The 20,735-nt window shown below is 39.9% G+C and overlaps 2 protein-coding genes across 5 annotated transcripts in view; one reads left to right on the top strand and one right to left on the bottom strand.

Moving 5' to 3' along the window:
• tspan15.L (tetraspanin 15 L homeolog) overlaps positions 1 to 8,425 on the bottom strand; it is a 16,511-nt gene extending 8,086 nt beyond the window's left edge. The window contains 2 exon segments of the mRNA NM_001092507.1: positions 207 to 392; positions 8,251 to 8,425. Of these exon segments, the coding sequence (NP_001085976.1) occupies positions 207 to 392; positions 8,251 to 8,337 (273 nt within the window). The 5' untranslated portion in view covers positions 8,338 to 8,425.
• Positions 8,426 to 8,491: 66 nt separating this feature from the next.
• LOC108698644 (mitogen-activated protein kinase kinase kinase kinase 1) overlaps positions 8,492 to 20,735 on the top strand; it is a 52,922-nt gene continuing 40,678 nt past the window's right edge. For 2 of the 4 annotated variants that reach the window (XM_041572956.1, XM_041572955.1), the window contains exon 1: positions 16,877 to 17,510. In XM_041572956.1, the coding sequence (XP_041428890.1) occupies positions 17,403 to 17,510 (108 nt within the window). In that variant the 5' untranslated portion in view covers positions 16,877 to 17,402. Of the gene's footprint in view, positions 8,582 to 16,876; positions 17,511 to 20,735 lie in introns of those variants that run through there. The other 2 variants (XM_041572957.1, XM_018230288.2) reach the window with 2 other exon arrangements.

Raw genomic sequence — 20,735 nt, 5'->3', positions numbered from 1 at the left:
CACACTTGTTTTCTCCAGTATTTGTGCCCTGGTATTGTCAGTCTGCATGGCTTCCCTCAATATTAACCCTGTTTACTTTATTATGGCTTTGAAGTTGACCTCACCTCTCCCCAGCTCTCCTACTCTACGTATTCTTTACCCTGCGACTTCCTATTCATTCACACTTCATCCTACTTATGACATTATTGCGTCTATGTGTCTCTTACCACTTTCAGCAGGCACAGGTTATCACGGAGGGAGGCCAGGACACCAATAAACGATACCACAAACATGAGCACCCCCAGGAGGATGAGGATAATAGACGGAGCAAGGAAGATACCATGCAGAGTCTTGTACTTTTGTCTCTCCACTTCAGCATAAATCCCAATGGCCAGAACAAAGGCCCCTACAAGCTGTGTGAACAAGAGAATGAGAAGAGGGTAAAATGTTTACCAAATCAAAAAGTTACTAGACTAACATTGCAGCTTCCCATTGTACACTCAATGTAAAAATATATTTGTTGCCCACATTTTCTAATGGTTACAAAATGACAGAAAATACTACTTGCTATAGACAATATGGAGAATTGCTAAAACACTCTAATCACATAGATGCTCAAAAAGAAATACATATTTTGCAGTGGATCCAAATACTTGAATGTTAGTGTTACCTTATCTTGGTTAGTCCTGAGCAGTGTTTAATGGGGCAATGGGACATGCATATTAAAGGAGAAGGAAAGTAATTTTCCACTTGGGGATGCCAAATGTTAGGCACCCCAAGTGATTGCATATACTTACCTGAAACCCCGGGCCAGTGCTCCTATTAGCAGAAAATTGCACCGTCCCGGGGTTCATCAAACAAACACCACGGAGCGATCCTCTTCCTGCTTTTTCTACTGCGGCTGCGCATAAGCAGTAGAGCAAAAATCCAATGAAAAAGCCGGCTATTTAGTTCTAATTCGCATGCGTCTGCCCCGGGAAATTTGAAGAAAGAAGAACCAGGGAGACCATCAATCTGTGGTGCTCACTATTATAAGGCTGGAAGGTTGTGGACACAATAAACTTTCTTCACTTTGAACTATTGCCTGGTGGAAGTTTTTCTTCATTGAGTGCCTGCTACTAATTGGTTTTTCGATTTGACCGCTTCCTGTGCTGAGGGCTCAGGGCGGTGCACCTGGGCCACTTCCCCCCTGTGGTGAGTAATCATTATACTGTTTGGAGACCCCAATATCACAGATATATTTTCCATATTATTTTGCTCACTAGAATAACCTTGGGCCGGTGCAGTTTTCTGCTAACAGGAGCATTGCCCCAGGGTGTCAATTAAGTATATACAATCACTTTGGGTGCCTAACATATGGCACCCCCAAGTGCAAAAATTACTTTCCTTCTCCTTTAATGGAAAACTATACCCCTTCCCCTCTAGCAGTATGTGCCTTTGGGTAATCCTAAATAGAAAATTGTAATTTAAGTACTAAGTGGCAAATTCACTAAAGCGCCAATTCGCCAGCATGACATTTCGTTACTTCACCAATTTTCTAACTGGCGCTGGTGTAAATTCGCTAGCGAAGTGGACCTATTCTAGCGCTACTTCGCACCCTTAAGACAAAGTTAAGCTATGGCAAAGGGACGTAACTATGCTAACTCTTGCGCCAGACTTGCCTTCGCCACCTCAGACCAGGCGAAGTGCAATAGAGTAGATAGGGATTGCTTAAAAAAAAGTTGAATTTTTTTTTTTGTCCCAAAAAACGCTGGCGTCTTCCTTTTTTAAGGGTGATAGGCTGAAAAAGATTGTACATTTTTTTGGGGGTACGCTCCTTCCCCCCTACATTTCCTAACATATGGCACCTAAACTATACAGTGGGCACATGTATAAGGCAAAATAACTCTATTTTATTTTATGAAGTTTTCCCAGGCTTGTGTAGTGTAATGTATTTGGTGCTACATATTCACTCATTGTACTTTAACTTGGCGCCATATGCAAATTAGGCATCGCTAGTATAACTTTGCATGACGAATTAAAGCTAGCGCAACTTCGCTACCTTTCGTCTCCCTGAGTGCAACTTCGGATTTTAGTGAATTAGCAGCGCCCTGGCGAAACTTTGCCTTGCGAAGTGCGGCGAAGCCTGCGCTAGTGCAACTCCGCAGGTTAGTGAATTTGCCCCTAAGGGCTGCCCCTGGAATCTTATGATTCACACTGCACACAAACAAACAATCCAGAGCAGCATTGTGAGTGCACTGTAAAGGGTTAACACTGGAGACATTTGGTTTTGGGTCCACAAAGAAACCCATAAGCTGGAGCTACACGATGCACGTCCTTCCGGTCAAAAGAAAGTAGTCAGGCTAAATTGCAGGGGCGAAAGTTATTAGAAAACATATGGATTACAGGAAAGGATCCATTTCTCCTCTGTCATAGGAGTCATAACCTCAGAACTCACATATTGGTTATGAGGAGGTCTGGTCTTGCTTCCAAAAAGTATTAATTATATCTTTATTGGATCATGTACAAAGTACAGGTATGGGACCGATTATCCAGAATGCTCGGGACCTGGGGTTGTCCAGATAAGGGATCATTTGGATCTTCATACCTTAAGTCTACTAGAAAAATCATGTAAACATTAAATAAACCCAATAGGCTGGTTTTGCTTCTAATAAGGACGAATTATATCTTAGTTTGGATCAAGTACAAGGCACTGTTTTATTATTACAGCGAAAAAGGAAATTAATTTAAAAAATCTGGATTATTTGATTATAATGGAGTCTAAGGGTCACGTCCTTTCCATAATTCAGAGCTTTTTGGATAACGGATCCAATACCTGTACTATTTAATTATTACAGAGAAAAAGGAAATCATTTTTAAATAATTGGATTATTTGGATAAATGGGAAAGGGCCTTCCCGTAATTCGGAACTTTCTGGATAACGGGTTTCCTGATAACGGATCCCATACCTGTACATTCAACATTCAGTTATGCGTGATATACAAAAAGTACTGAGGGCCCTTTAAATAAACACTGGGGTGGGTATAGAACTGGCGAAACAATCAACATTTGTTCGGCAGTGGAGAAGTAACATAGGAAGTATTGTGGTTGAAACTCTTTAAAACTTTAAATGCAAACATTTTATCATAAGGAAGTTTGTTTAGCACATTTCACATGTTGGTGTACACCTTCCAGCCTACACCACTTATTCAGACTGCACAATATACTCACATACAGGGATGTTGCACCTGCAACTGATATTTTTGGAGAGCAGGGGCTTGAAGATGGAGGGCCACAGACTGGACTTCCATTGTACTGAAGCTGAATTTGCTCCATACAGTGCCGTAATAATTGGAATGTGTTGAACAAATGCGAGGGGCATGCATGTGTGTGTTTTGGAAAAGGCAAACTTATTCCTACATTAGTACTTTTCCATTACTTGTTCTTTCAATTAAATAATAGCAGCAGATATCAAAATATACTGTTGACTGGTTACTATTGGTTAACTGCACTGGTGCAATGTAGCACTTATTTTACTAAATGTACTCCCTGTTTACCTCTTTTACAGTAAAATGCTATTTAATGGTACATTTGTATACAGGACTATTGCCTGGGTCACAGGTACTTCTCAATACGAGTATGGAGCTAACCGATTCAACCCAGACAATCACGTGTTTAATAGTCCCACCTCGTGGCAGTGGTTACTTGTACACTCTTACATAAATAGACTTCCATTAAAACACGTTCTGTCCAGGATCATATTAAAATCGTAATTTCTTTTATTTATATAAATACATTAAAAGCGGTTAGCATTGGCTCAGTAGAATAAACTACTAACGCGTTTTGTGCCCCATTTGTGGCATTTCCTCAGATTATGACACAACATTCACAATTTGCAACTTTATAGGTACCTCTACCCTCAAGCAAATCCTTAAAGGGATCACTTAAATGGATTTCTTAAAGGTATATTACCACTAAACTCTATCTTATAAATTTTATTGTACTATTAAAAACCATAACCATAACTGTAAAGCTGGTTGAAACACATGTAACTACTTTATTATTAAAAGAGGTCCCGAGATTTTTCAAAAATACATTTACAAGTACTATTATGCTATATAAGAATTATGTATTTTTAAAAAAACTCAGGACCGCCTTTAATATAATATGCGCTTGATATTGTAATAAACTTTTCTGATTGTTGTGCTTCTGAAGGTGGTAATCCTTTTAAACCCAACACTTGTATTGGATATGAGTAATGATTTCAGCCTGTTCATTATTTACGATATAAATATAAACAAATACACATATAAAGCATCATTTTCCAGCTGTATGACAATAGAAGATGGATTAATGCAGAACTGTTCAAAACTTAGCCACATCCAGCTCACAGGTCTAACATCAGTAACCTGCCTAACATCTCCCTCCCTCCAGGTTGTTCGTGTTGGAAATGCCAATATAGACAGAAGCATTGTTACCTGAAAGCAAACAAGGGAGCAGCACAGGAGATAAACAGCCTTTGCACAGCTTTCTTGTCTGCCGTCAAGTAACAGCATGTTGAGAAAAACAGAAGAAAGGAAGAGAGAAAAGCAAATGCTACTCTGAAACTAGCATAGAAGAATGTGAGGAGGAAAAAAATAAAATAAAAGTTTTATTATCGGTTATAGTAGAAAAATCAGACACAAAATCGTAGGCATGTAACCCTTCAGGCATGGGATCTGAACTATACATAAATAAGGGGGTCTGTTCTAACTACTCAGAGACAAAATACACTCTATCCTACTTTGCCTACCCAGTCACTTTGCCCTTCTTGTCTGTACATGTATAAACGCTCTCATCCCCCAGCTGGAATGTCACTTATACCCTACAATGCAGATCATGTCTGTATGTATGTATTATAACTTTATAATAATGAATGAATATCCTGTAAATGATATCCTTATAATTGGTGCTTAGTGATGTCATGATTATAATTGAAGTTAAGTGATGTCATTTCTGTCACATGACTCACTGAAACTTGTATACTATAATAAATAAAGTTCCCCCTGTTGCAAAATATGAGGATATTAGAAGTCACCTCGCAGTTCCATGACCTGTATAAAAACAATTGGCCTTCGACCTTGTTGACCATATGTTCATGGAACTCCTCGTTAAATTTTAATATTCTTATATTTTACAAAGGGGTACTTTATTCACTATATGAAGCAGTACTAGGATACGAAGCGCTGTACTATACTACAAGACAGACACATACACACAGGGAAAACAAGATTATAAAAAAAATGAGTATAAATACACAGCAATTAAGTGCCATGTGGGAAAAAGGACATGTTAGGAAGGAATCCCTGCCCTGTATAGCTTATACTCTTAAATGGCCCTGTAAAGTTTAAGGGTAAGGTCACACTGAGCGTTTCGGGGAGATTTACTAGCCTGGCCTCGTCTTTGCAGCGACCAATCTCCCCTCAAAGGTGAACAACTCCTTCAGGTCAGGACACACAGGCAGATTTGGGGAGATTAGTTGCCCCGAAGAAGAGGAGATTTGTTGCTCAGCGGCTAATCTCCCCGAATCTGCCTGTGTGCCCTGACCAGAAGGGGTTGTTCACCTTTGAGTTAACTGTTAGTATGGTGTACAGAGTGAGATTCTGAGGCAATTTGCAATTGGTTTTCATTATTTGTGTCTTTTTAGTTATTTAGCAGCTCTCCAGTTTACATTTTCAGTGATCTGGTTGCTATGATCCAAATTACCCTAGCATCCATGCACTGATTTGAATAGGAGACTGGAATATGAATAGGAGAGAACCTGAATAGAAAGATGAGCAATAAAAATCAGCAATAACAACCCATTTGTATCATTACAGAGCATTTGAAAGCTGGAAAGAGTCAGAAGAAGAAGGCAAATAATTCAAAAACTATAAAAAAATAAATAATGAAGACCAACTTAAAAGTTGCATAGAATTGGTCATTCTATAACATACTAAGTTAACTTAAAGGTGAACCAACCATTTAAAATAAGTTACCACTGTACTTTAGTTTAATCGCAGTGAATGTGCAATCATTGCTGCCCAGCAAACTGCATTTAATCTCCCGATTTTACAAAATGCAGCCTCTAGTATGGATAATACAAATGACCTACAGTTGCATCAGATCAGCTTAATTAACCCCTCTAATTCAGCGTATAACAAAGACCCGTGGGTTTATGAACCTGGCCAACCTGACCATATCAGGTCTTTATTTAATAATCATTTATAAAACATGGAAGGGTTTATAATCCTGCCTAAAAGGAAGCAAAATATACTTGTCATATGTCCATTATTCAAGGTAGATGTCAGTCTTATTTACAGTTTAATTTTAACAAAATAAAGCAAATATAACTGTGAAACAGTTTTCATACAAGTTGCACACAACCTTTACACTATAATCTAGAAGCACCAAGAACAGGTCCAGCCAGTTTGAATATTTAACAGGTCTTCCTAATGTGTAATTCTGTTAATTACTAATGTATCCATTGCAGGCCCTTCAAACTGATTCAGCAGCTTATTTGCATGTGTACAAATTGGTTCAAACAACTGATATCTGACCAGAAATTGGCCAGGTGTCAAGCGGGTTTGATTTTCCTGTTGGATTGAGGACCGAAATGGCTCATTGATGTGGCCCACGTTCTGGCGGCTCATATACTTGTTGGTATAATCCCTAGGGCCAAACGATTAGATAAGCATGAAGGTGGCTTGGTTTAGGTGGGCATATCGGAGTGATGATCCACTTCTTGCTGACCTTACCAAACAAGTGGATTTTATAGTCTGCTTCTTGGAAGATGTAGGTCAACAACAGAATTGACACACTGATTTAGTCATTACTCATGCGCAAGGCAAAGGCAGGCACAGCACCAATCAGAGAAACTTCCATTGTAAACTGCCCATACATATGCTGGCCACTCTTGACTTAAGGTGGCTATACACATTCCGTACAATATTTGGAGCCCGTATGGTGGGAGACAAAGTGACTGATATTGGCTGCCTCATCGATCGGCCAAAATAGAATATTTTTATTGGTCACCTTTGAAGGCACCAGAACATCGGCAAAGGGTTACTGCTGAAGTGTCAGATAGAGGTAGAATTCTATTCTACCTGTTTCAACAAATGGTAGGAGGAAAGATCGTAATTGTAATGTCAGGAAAAGATCGTAATTGTAATGTCTATAGCCACCTTTACAGGGGTGGTTCACCTGTAAGTTAATATTCAGCATGTTACAGAATGACCAATTCTAGGCAACTTTTCAGTTGGTCTTCATTATTGAGTTTTTATAGTTTAAATTATTTGGCTTTTTTTCTGACTCAGGTTAGCTTTTAAATGGGGGTCGGTCATCTAAAAACAAATGCTCTGTAAGGCTACAAATTTATTGTTACTGCTACTTTTTACCTATATTTCTATTCATACCCTCTCTTATTTAAATCAATGCATGGTTGCTAGGGTAATGTTATCCCCAACCAAAGGTGCAGGCAAATTGAACCCACATTCCGGTTGGGGATAACAGGTTTTTTTTTATACTCGCACTGGGAGGGAGCTCCCGGTCCGAGCAGCCATGTTGTGTCACTCGTATGTGCATAATGAGCAGTTGTGGGCACATTTTCATTATGCGCATGCAAATGACTGGACATGGCTGCTTGCACCTGGAGTTCCCTCCCGGTTCAGGTAGTGTAGCCCGGGCGGGGGGGGGCATTAAAAAAAAAAAAAAAAAAGCCTACTGTTATCCCCAACCGGAATGCAGCCTCTATTAGCCCACACCTTTGGTTGGGGATAACATTTTTACTCAAACCAATTGCAAACTGTCTCGGTATATCCTTCTCTACGTCATAATAAAAGTTAACACAAAGGTGAACAACCCCCCACCGATTTTAGTTGCCGATTCAGCCCCTTAAGAATGAGTCAGCAGTTTTACGCCCCCCCCCTTAGGCAACTTTACACTTTGGGGAGTAATAGTAAATACAAATATTGTCACAGAAGGCTATGGCACACAGGGCGTTTAAATGGTCAGTGTTGTGAGCATTAGTCTGCTTGCCACTGGCATGTGTGCTTTACACTGAACTTCTTCTTCCCATGCTAATTCCAGCACATAGCATCAAGCCCATAGTGCCACACAGCAGCAATTGTTGGGCATCTTTGTACTCTGTCTCTACATGGATTGCACGAAGTTTAGTCCACTAGACTTAGATAAAAAAAGGAAGCCTGCAAGCAATTCCCTATATCATACAGTGACAACCCCCCAATACTAGATCACCATTAAGTGAAGGCTTACCCAGAATATGGTGCTGTACACGATGAGGGCAAATTTAAGGCAGATATAGTTGAAGCGGGAGCAGTAGCGCACCTCCGAGGCATCCATGTGTGCGGAGAGCTGGGACAGGGTGGGCAGCAGCGGGGGAAGCAGATCAGCAGCGGGGGAAGCAGATCGAGCTGAAACACCTACAGCGGCAGGAATAAGTGAGCGCTCAAAGCTCAGATAAGAGAGGGCGCGGCGTTGTGTACAACAGGTCAGGTGCGAGGCTGAGTGACGGAAGGGAACATGATGCTCAGGGCGGGATCAGCTTGGAACGGACTGGATCAGGGCGGGAGGCGCTTGTGTGACGGTGGGTACGGAAACCATTTTAGGCCATTCTGGTTTCTGTGCTACCGGACAGCTGTCCGTGTTTCTGTTGGCCGAGCAATGAGCTAAAGAAGTAGAACCCGGTATCGATACCGGTATCCACTGGCTTTATGGCATTGGCAGGATCTGACTAAACCGGGGGCTGCCATTGCCCGGGGCTTAGATGCCTGTGCTGTTGTCTGGCGTTGCAGTTTAGTGCTAATGTGGGCAGTGTGTCCTTGCCTGACCAGACATGTTGTTGTTTGTGTAGTACTGTGTGACGTACACTGCACTTCCTTCCACGGCCAGTCAGACATTTATTGGCATTTATTGGGAATGTCTGGCACTGCACTTTGTGTCTGCTCCTCTCACTTGCTTGGATGCCTGTGTCTGTATGTGTCTTTACTTGGAACTGTATCCACATAATATCTAGTGAATAAAGTACCCCCTCTTGTAAAATATAAGGATATTATAAGTTACAGAGGAGTTTCATGACCATAGAAGGCCGAGTGTTTTTATACAGGTCATGGAACTCCGAGGTAACTCCTAATATCCTCATATTTTGCAACAGGGGGTACTTTATAAAATACACAAGTTTCCGCGAGTCATGTGACAGAAATGACATCAGAACTCACCGTTTAAAACTGATGACATCAGAATTCACAGTTTATAAGGATATAATTTACAAGATATTCATGGCTTTTTATGTATTTTATATATATATATATATATATATATATATATATATATATATATATATATATATATATATATATATATCTATCTCTCTCTCTCTCTCTCCTTCCAAGTGAGTATCCGCACTCCAAGGCAAATAGTTTCAGCAAAGGGAGGGGTACACGGTAATTATGTATACGCCAATTATTCTGAGACCAGCACTCCCTGTTGTAAAAGCCAATTTCTTTATTATTACATTGTGTCTGTGCCCGAAACGTCGGGCACAGACACAATGTAATAATAAAGAAATTGGCTTTTACAACAGGGAGTGCTGGTCTCAGAATAATTGGTGTGTGTATATATATATATATTTTTTTTTTTTTTTTTTGTTCTCTAGATGTTTGGTAAAGTTGTGCTCATTCAGAATGACGTTGTGCAGCAGCATTGTGCCAGCATGGGTTGTAGTTTTTTGTATAGGCCCATATATTTTAATGCACTGTATTACAGTAAACAATATATAATGTAATATATGTTTTCTGTTCTTTTGTCTTCAAATTGTCTGGCAGCTCAGTAATCCAGGTACAGATTCCGAACTGTTACAATGTGCTACATTAGTGGATACATTTCTCTGGAGTATTATCAACTATTCTGTTCAGCAGGGACAAAGATAAAAAAAATGTATTCACTGACTAAATATATCAATTTAGAACAGTTTACAGATTCCCCCTCCCAGAGCTGCTTCAGAAAGACATAAGGTAAAAAATTAAACTTTACACTTCAATAATAGAAAAATAGTCACTAATAGAAAGCAATTGGAAAAAGTCTGAAACCAACTGAACTGAAAAAAATGTTTGAAGGTGAACAAGCCCTTTACAAAGAGCCCTGCCTTTTTAAAATGTTCATGTGTGCATTGTTAGGGCTCTTACACATGAGCGTTCTGACCTGCGCTCCCCTGCGTTCCATTTTTTGGCGTTCAGCCGCAGGGGAGCGCAGGAATAGACGCAAGTCATTATTTGAAATGGGGCTGTACTCACTCAGGCGCGTGTAGGCGCCGAACGCAGGTTCAGACGCAACATGCATTTTTCCTGCGTTCGGCGCCTACACGCGCCTGAGTGAGTACAGCCCCATTTCAAATAATGACTTGCGTCTATTCCTGCGCTCCCCTGCGGCTGAACGCCAAAAAATGGAACGCAGGGGAGCGCAGGTCAGAACGCTCATGTGTAAGTGCCCTTAGTAAAGAGCCCTTGCCTGTTGAAGGGTGAAAGGGAAACAAGCTTGAATCAGTGTGAGGCACTTTTATTAACATTATTATTAACATGTATTTATATAGCGCCAACATATTGTGTAGCACTGTAAAGTAAATGTGATTATACAACTAAATCACATGAATTACATACATAGAACATATGTTAACAAAGATCAAGAAATGCTATTTTTTTACCCAATAATAAGAAGTGTAAAAAGTAAGTATGCCATCATGTAAGGCAGTGCTGTCCAACTTCTGTGATACAGAGGGCCGGAATTTTTGGCTACATGGTGGAAGGCCAATAATAGAACACAGTGTTTGCCAATCCCTGTTTTTAAACCACACCCATGTTATCACAAGACCATGTCCACATTAATTGTGGTAGCACACAAAAAAAACAAATGATTGGTGCTCACTGCAGGGATATCACTAATCACTTGTATGTGAAAAATGTAAAGTCATATTAAGACATACCCTTATATCCATATGCCTCCTCCTCCCCTGTCAGTAACATAAGTATGGGGTGGCAGGGCCTGGGTACAGATCACCCCCCCGGAAGCGGGTTTTTCAGCATTTTTTAGCTCGAGTAAACTGCCGGCTAGCAGGGAGTGTGGGCCCTGGTACAATTGCACCCACTGCTCCCTCAGTAGTTCTGCTACTGTTCCCTGTGGATAACACAGCTCCTCCAGCACATGCTTTAACACCATAGGGGTCCCTAACAATAATTTTCAAATGATCACAAACCCCCAGAACAAATACCAGGCTTATGTTCCACATGCAGAGCAGGGCACATACAGGCAGAGTATGGCACACACAGGGAACAGGGAAGGCAGAACAGAGCAAAGAGACAGGGAAACCTATCAGGACCACTTTAAGGTGTATTAAATACAGTGACAATGCTGGTGCCCCTCCAGTAGTCTGTATTAGTGTGAACAGGTGAACAATGGGGGCAGTTTAATCTGGGTCTCAGGTGTGAACAGTACAGGGCTTTAGGGTGTGAACAATAGAGTTGTTACAATTGTGAACAATGCAGGAGGGATAACGTGTGAACAATACAGGGGATTACAGTCTGAATTTGAGGTTTAAACAATGCAGGGGCCAGTTAATCTCTGTAGTGATAACTTTTAAAGTTTACACATAGTAAGCAGACACAGCAGGCAGACTTTGATGCAGGGGGGCCACACAAGGGGGGGGGGCACGTGCCACCAGTTGGACAGCCCTGATTTAAGGTATTTAGATATATAGTGAATAAAGTACCCCCTCTTGTAAAATATAAGGATATTATAAGTTACTGAGGAGTTTCATGACCATATAAAAACACGAGGCCGAAGGCCGAGTGTTTTTATACAGGTCATGGAACTCCGAGGTAACTTCTAATATCCTCATATTTTACAACTGGGGGTACTTTATTTATTATAATACACAAATTTCAGTGAGTCATGTGACAGAAATGACATCAGAACTCACCGTTTATAACTGATGACATCAGAACTCACCGTTTATAAGGATATAATTTACAGGATATTCATAGCTTTTGTGTATTATATATATATAAAATATATTTCAGTCTATTTTTCAATTTCATGCATGGTTGCTAGGGTAATTGGACCCTAGCAACCATATTTCTGACATTGCAAACTGGAGAGCTGCTGAATAAAAAGCTAAATACTTTAGAAACCACAAATAAAAAATAAAAACCAATTGCAAATTCTTTCAGAATATCACTCTACGTCATTCTAAAAAAAACCTTTAAGCGCTGTTACTTGTGAGACATAAGTTCAAAATAACAAATCCCACTAAAACAGGCAGAGCTTTTTAGTTGTTGCTGTATTAGCACATGTTCAAACTGGGCCATTAATTACCCAATCACAGCAAACTGATTTTGCTAATTGATTCAACATTTCTTCCAGAGATGTTTTTTAGGTTTTCTAATGCCATCTACTGTATTAATGCAAAACATGTTTCCAATGGCAAGCTGTTTTTTATTTTTTTTGCTGTAATGCTTTTTGTTTTATAATTCTGCTTTAACAAGATATTTTGGAAGCTTGTGCAGTATGTTAAGATAACATTGAATAGACCAATTCTCTTAAATTTGCCATTTTAGCCCAGAGGTCAGGAAAGTGGATCATGTCAGATGCAGCCACAATGCCATGTCTAGATCACATTATCCTGTGCTGACTATGTGGTTTCCAAGAATTTTTTTTTTTTTTTTTGCTGGTTTAACCCGGGATTTGCTGCTTATTGCCTGTCTCTAATACTCAAGCTTGTAAGGCTCATTTAGTTTGTGGTGGGCAAAGTACAAAAAACAGGAGCACTTTGTTTCTCACACCGTGTGCCCACTGTGAATAAAGTCTTTATTTCTGGTGGCCAATCTAAAAACAACTGAACTGAAAAAAAGTGTTCAAAGGTGAACAACCCCTTTAAAATTTTCTTAAAGAGGGTGTTCACCTTTAAATTAACTTTCAGCATGATTTTGAGAGTTATTCTCTCAGACAATTTGCAATTGTTTTTAATTTTTTATTATTAGTGGCTTTTGAATTATTTAGCCTTTAATCAGCAGCTCTCTAGTTAGCAGGTCCGAATTACCCTAGCAACCATGTGTTGATTTGAATAAGAGACTGAAATATGAATAGGAGAGGCCTGAATAGAAAAATGAGTAACACAATGTAGCAATAACAATACATTTGTAGCTTTACAGAGCATTTATTTTTTAGATGGGTGACCCCAATTTGCAAGCTGGAAAGAGTCCGAAGAAGACGGCAAATAAAATAAGAAAAACGAAGCCCAGTTGAAAAGTTTCTTAGAAGTATCCATTCTATAACATACTTAAAGGTGAACCACCCCAACGGGCCAGTGTTAGGGCAGCAATGAAAGTGTGCAGGTTGTGTCAAAAAGGGGGCATGGCTGTGATGCAAAATGGGGCAGAGGGCTGGTTATGGAGCAGATCAGTGAAAGAAAAAAGGTAAGATTGAAATGGTTTGGGGGATAAAAGGGATGATGGTATTAGTGTTGTTATTGCACAGTACGTTATCAAGTGCAGAAATGTGCACAGAAAAGCTCAGATTAATGTAATGATATACATAAATTGTGGATAATTTAGAAATGCGCATATTCAGCTGACCAGTACATTCTACCTGCTAATTGGTTGTTAGGGGTTAATAGACTAGCAACAAACAAGCAACATTTAGAACTTACGGCTCTTACACACAGGCGGTTTTTCCTGCGCTCCCCTACGTTGTGCTTTCTTCCGTTCAGCTGCAGGGGAGCACAGGAGAAGACACTCAATTATTGTGAGGGGGGCATGTATGAGCCGAACGCAGGTGAAATGCAACATGCTGTGTCCCACATGCGTTTGGCGCTTACATGCATGTGTGAGTACAGCCCCTTCACAATAATTGAGTGCATCTACTCCTGCGCTCCCCTGCGGCTGAACGGAGATAGCGCAACGAGGGGGAGCGCAGGAAAAACTGCTCCTGTGTAAGAGCCCTTAGAAATGTGCTGTAAGTGGTAATGCAATTTATGCTGCCCAGTGACCACTGACCACTAATTCAGTTTTGAAATGTGCAGCTTAGAAACAGGAACTAGTTCTCTTGTTTGCTTTATGGATGCTTTCTGTGTGGAGCAGAAAATATATAATGAAAGAAGAGTATGTGGGTGGGTAGAAGATATGAAACTAATCAGTCTTGGTTTTGCTCTTTAAGAAGAAGCTGCCAGTTATAACTAACCCTATCCAGCTGGTGCAGGAGACAGTGTGGGGGCAGCAGCATTCATGGTTACTCATGGTTTCATGGTTATTTGGAAGGTCATGACAAAAAACACTAATCTAGGCTGAAGGGGGTAAAATTACAGAAAGGCTTTTTTGTGTGCAAGGAATTTAGATCTTGACTATATGTAAGATACAATGCAAGAAAAGGGATGTAAGTGTGCATGCATATGTGCATACTTGTGTTTGTATGCCTGTGTAAAAGTATGACACATAGAATAATGATTCGTTAGGGGTTGTGAGCTCACACTCTTATAACATATTTGTTCCTTGGGTACCCAACATTTGAAAAATGTAAGAGAGAATCTGCCATGCACAGTGATGTGAAATATTTTGGCCACACCACCAAATACTACTCACTAAACTTTAATTTGGCAAGTTTTGGAAAGTTTGAACACATTTCTGTGGGCCATGCTTTTATTTAAGTTTTGCTAATATAGGTGAAATACCCCCTGCAAGTCACAGTTCACCAAGAGACTTACTTTTCTTATACATTTTTCTTATATTATTTTCTGGCCATACACTGGTAGATTTTGTTGCCACCCTGTGAAGGATCTTAGCAGCTAACCAGTCTTTTAACAAATGATTCAACAATGGTTAACGTGAGGAGACTTTTGACATGTTTTTGTCATGTTGGCTGCAAGATCATACATACTGTATATTAACCAATGGCTGTCAGTTCCTTTGTTTACTTTCATGTTTAACCCAATCCTGCCATGCACAGTAAAATTCATGTAACAAAGATAATATGACTGTCCATTGGACAATTTCATTGTTTCACAATAAAAAAGTTTAAACCTGTCCATTGGCTGTTGGGACGATGTGGTTGGAACAACTGAAAATGTTATGATTGTTTAGTGTGCACCCCATCAATGTAATGATAAGTAGATCATTTTATTAGATCATCATAAAATCGGTGACAAAATCTGCTTGTGTATAGCCACCTTTAGTTAACCAGTAAGCTTATTCCAGGATACAGGCTTAATGGGGCACAGGAGATATGCAGCCAGTGGTGCTGGGCCCTTCCACAAAAAAAAATAATTCAGGGGGCCTGGCATCCACAATTCTTCACTCTTGATGGCATCCCTAACACCCCACCCACGGACTGCTCGTGTTTGGATTAGGCTGTGAAGTTTAAGGTAGGAGAGAGGCTGGGGATAGTCCGTGCCCACTACCACCTTGGTTCCTTGTAGGTTATACTGTATTTTAGATGCACCACTGTATGCAGTGTATGCTGTATGCACTTGAAAATGCAGGCCAGCATGTTTTCAATAAACAGGGCAAGGCAAGTGCATTGAAGCAATGCAAGCATGGTTGTTTACAAGAAACTTTTCAGGCCAGTGGTATACTCTTTTGCTGTACTAAGAATATTTTTCATGACTGAAATCTGCAAGGGAGTACAGTACATCAATCATGTGTATAGAAAACGGATCCGCACACACACTGGTTAATGCAGTCCGGGAGTATCCCCTTTTATTCAGCCACCAAACATTTGAATGTTTGGTGGCTGAATAAAAGGGGATACTCCCGACTGCATTAACCAGTGTGTGTTTGTGCGGATCCGTTTTCTATACACATGCGTTGCTAAGGGACCCGGCCGGGTCAACGGAAGAAACGCACCACCAGTTGCAGGATTGGTGAACTACAGGTGTGCGGTAGGAGAAATTACATCAAATGCAAGGTAATATCTTAAAGGGGTAGATCACCTTTAAGTTAACTTATATTCACTAGGTAAGGGTTGAATTTCCCGCGAAATTCGTGACCCGGCGAAGTCAATGGGCGTCAAAATTATTTTGATGCACGTCAATTTCAACACCTGCAACAATTTTTATACATGCACCTATTTGTCCAAATGTATTAAAGTCAATGGACGTCCGAATAATTTTGACGTGTGACAATTTTTATGCGCGCGACTATTCTGATGTGCCCTTTGAAAGCTGGAAAGAGTCAGAAGAAGGCAAATTGTGATGTTTATACAAATGGCCTGTAGATGTCACTGTGTTCCTACTTTATACTGTGCATACTTCCTGGTAGCTTAAAAGTGAAAGCTTACTGTTGTGTAAGGCCTGCATGACTCTGCTAATAAAGCACTGTTATACTCTACTCATCCTCAGCTAACCAAAACATAACACAAATTAAAAAAAAACTACCGGTATATAAAATAATGATGACCAATTGACATGTTGCTGACTATTTGCCATTTTATAACACACGAAAAGTCAAGTTAAAGGAACATTAACATAAAAACTGAAATTGTTTTAAAGTAATAAAAATATAATGTGTTGCCCTGCACTGGTAAAACTGGTGTGTTTGCTTCAGAAACACTACTATTGTTTATATAAATAAGCTGCTGTATAGCAATGGGGGCAGCTATTCAAAGGAGAAAAGGCTCAGGTTACACAGCAGATAAGCTCTGTAGAACATAATGGTGTTATCTGTTATTCACTATTTAACCTGTGCCATACAGACGTTTTACATTTTCTGCTATTGCTACATAGCAGCTTGTTTATATAAACTATAGTAGTGTTTCTGAAGCAAATACACCAGTTTTACCAGTGCAGGACAACAGTACATTTTATTTTGATTGCTTAAAACACTTTAATGTTTTGGTGTTACAGTTCCTTTAAAGGTGAACCACCCCTATAAAAATATTTCTTTTTTTATGGAATGCCCAGTTGCAATCTCTACACTAGTGAATTTGCCCCTTTCAGCCCTGATAGGTTTGCTGGAGGTTGACTTTTTGGGTGGGTGGAGGCTAGCAACACCAATGCACAAGCTGTATGTCAGCTTAATTTTAACATTCTTGCACAGAACAGATTTTCTCAGAAGTGGGCTGGTTACTGGTGGGTAATTTATTAGTGTAGCTGTACTTCCTGTTAATGTTCCCCAAAGAGCTGGAGGTTGGGGGTGATATAATGTGTGTGACAGGGCGGGGCAATCAGCAGTGTATGTGACTAAGGCAAAGGAACAGTAGTCTGTGTTTGAGAACAGGAGCAGCGGAGCGGATGCTCACACACACCTCAACTGTAAAGTGATCAGGCTGTCAGGAAGCTACAACATTTATCAACACCAATCAATGTGAATTCTGCAGCCCGTGCAGTCTTCCTGTGCTCATTCACTTGCACCCTGGCTGCCTGCAGGATGGACGTCCATGGACGCCTGACTTTAGATATATCAGACAGGAATCCTCAGGATGATTTTGAGCTTATCCAGCGACTTGGCAGTGGGAGCTACGGTGAAGTTTTTAAGGTGAAATGGGTGGGAAATGTAAACTGTTACTGGGGTTTGCAGAATAATATGGGCTGCTGCTAGTCTCTGTGCATTATTTATCTTAGTAAACTTTCAGTACAAGGTGCCATTTAATTATTACCGAAAATAGCATATTTTGGAGAAAACTGCTAATTGTTTGAATAAAACACTACAGGAAATGGCAATGCTGTATATCAGAACTCTCTGGATATTAGATCTGGTTCAGTAGCACATGCAATACAATAGAGGCAATGATTTGGGGAGTTGTGCCTCCCTCCCCCCCCCAAAAAAATGTTCATGCCACTTACTGTTTCCACAGTATAATTTACAATAAAATATTTGAATAGAAGGGATGTAATTCCCCATTGAAATGTGTTTTTAAGATGCACACTCCTCAGTAGGAAGTATCTGATATACACAGAGAGGCGTAATCCTATTAGATCATTAGGGTTTCATGCTTTGGCAGGGCAGATTACAGTAAATTGAAATGTGAAAATGTGACTGTTTCTTCTTAAATAATGTGAGCATATACTGTATATAAGGTGGACTCTGGATATTGTTGGACTTACATTGTACTTAATCACCATTTGACTCTATACTTTGTTTAACTAATCTTAATAGTTCTAGTTCTATAGTTGTATCCATTAGTAGCTTTACTACTCATTTCCTTGGAATGTTTCTTATCATTAGTAGTTCAGTAATTGTAAAGAATGTTTTGATAGGCCTTGTGGTCAATTGGTTTACTGGAAATTGTTTTGCATCTTATATTGTTTGCAAACATGAAGAGGGCTGCTTAATTGCTGACCCATTGACACCATCACCTGTCTTGGGGTCAGTGAAAACCGTGCCAGGCTTCATCTTGTCCCTCCAGTGGAACCCTGTGCCTTTTCCACCTCCCCCACCAACCCTGTCCATGAGGTGCATGCAATTTTCTCAGAGCTTGCTTCCTGTGGTTCTCATGTAACAGGTGCACTCACACACACATACACACAGCATCCTCTGGGCTTCCTGTAACACTGCGCTCTGCTGCGCATGCAGCTCTTCTCTTCCTCTGTAGGGCTTTAGAATTACCACTAATATGCTGATGCCTTCACCTGCCTGCAAATAACCACCATTCATCACAGAAAGCATAGGTGTGATTTGCAAAGTTTGCAGTACAGTGACACACATAGGTAGATGGCCATTGCTTGGAAGTTTATGCTATAATAAATATAATGGATTGAAATATGTAAAATATCTATGGTTTTGATTTATCTTGGGTTACACAGGGCAAACAGGGACATGTAAGTTATTCCATGTTTGGTCTTTATGAGATAAATAATTGCTTAGTATTCAAATAATTAGTTTATTAGAATTCAATCACCCTCCTCCTTTTGTTGTGGTTGTAATGAAGTAGCTTCAGTTGCCATGCTCAAGAAGATTTTTTGCAAAAAGTTTGTTCATTACAAGCCCTATTGATTGATTCAACTCTTACTGAATTGATCATTTAAAGTAATATTGACTGTGCTCTCTGGTCATTTCCTTGCTGTGCAGCACATTTATTTTGAAAATACGTTTTAGATGGCTTTTGCATAGTTATTCTCCTCATTGTAAAAGACAGCTTAAAGGTAACATACAAGACTTTATTTACAACTCAAAAAGTTGTGTCTGCTACCAGTTGTGCATAGTATATTGTGTATGGACAGCAAGTGGGTGGGATGTGGTTGTAATGTGCAAGGAATTTGTGCCAGGGGATGCCTGTTGCAGTCATCATTGATCTCTAAAGTTGCTTCTGAGTTGTCATTTGAGAGGAAACTTTAAATATTTCTGGAACAAATTGTTGTCTTATAGCCCAATGTATTGTGGAGCTAAATGTTTCTGTGGTATAACATTTTGTTATACACTAAACAAAAATATAAGCTCTACTCAGGTCAGACATCTTCATAAAACAAAGATGAGTTGTATCCTTCTCTGAAAACAAAAACAGCACAGAACATTATTATGGAAACCCCATTTTAATTCACTTTTATAGAAAGAGGATGTGAGAGCAGAAAGCACTCTACTGACTCTTCTGCCAGTTCCTCAGCTAAAGCATCAGACCATTAATACTAAGCCTTTTGCTATATTTCCCCCTCTTGTTGTTTTTAGGCTAAAGATCAGGGCTAGAGCCCCATGCAGTGCTTTAAAATAAGGTGCATGATGCAATATTAAAATAAATGTCACATTTTTGCAGACAATGCAGTGTGTTGCCTAATATCTAAGCATCATTATTAGTTTTAACACATAGTTATCAAGTACCAACATATTCTGCTGAACTATACCATAAATGGGTGTATACAATAAATATACAGATTTCATGCAAACACAATAACCAATACAAGACGTAAAAAGGGCCTTGTCCATATCATGTAGAGTGCCTGCCATGTCACTATCTCTACAATTTGTTCATATAATTTCCCAAGTGTAGTGTTATTAGTAACATTTGCATTCAATTCACATGGTGCAAGTCAGTGCCAACTATTGGAGCAACACAACACAAGGGAACCCTAGCATTTTTGCTGTGGCAAGATTAACAGTAGCTGCTAGTTTCTCCAAAATGAATGTGTGCTTGCACACTATTCATTAGAGCAGGCTCAACTAACACATTGGCACTTCCCACAATAAACTGCAACATGCTAGGAGTGTCTATGAGTTCAGGTACCTTTTGAAATGAGACCCATTGGCTCAGATGGTCATAAACCATGAGAGGAGTATGTGCCCAGTCTACTTCTAAGTAAAAGTTTTGTGAGAGAAGATATTCATGGAACAGTGTCCAAGCTACTTAATAAGACCCTCATGGGGCTTTCTGACAGGTGCTTACATTAAAGATTCTTCATGAGCAGGGTCTCTTTGAGTACTCTTATGTCTACAAGAAAAGTGTTCCTAGTATTTCAGGAGCAGATTCTAATGAATGACACCATTAAAATTATATTTTGTGTTAGAATCTATTGGAGCATGATTTGGTCAAAGACAAGTTGTAACGACCACATTATCAGGAACCTTGTACAGTGACAGTAGTACTACCATTGAGCACACAGGTGGACCCTGTGTTCAACTACACCCTTTTGGGGCCCCGGGCTTTCTGCTGTGGAAACCAAAAAGAAAGAGCGAGAAAAGTCCATAAACGAGGTACCAACAGAGATAAAGAGAAGACGTAGTCGAAGTCAGGCAAAGGGTTCAAGGCAGGCGTCAGAAAATGTAGTCAAG

Source organism: Xenopus laevis, chromosome 8L (assembly GCF_017654675.1).
Source record: "Xenopus laevis strain J_2021 chromosome 8L, Xenopus_laevis_v10.1, whole genome shotgun sequence".
Taxonomy (NCBI): domain Eukaryota; kingdom Metazoa; phylum Chordata; class Amphibia; order Anura; family Pipidae; genus Xenopus; species Xenopus laevis.
The sequence above is the reverse complement of the archived record's forward strand: the minus strand, read 5'-3'. Positions and strand labels throughout refer to the sequence as shown.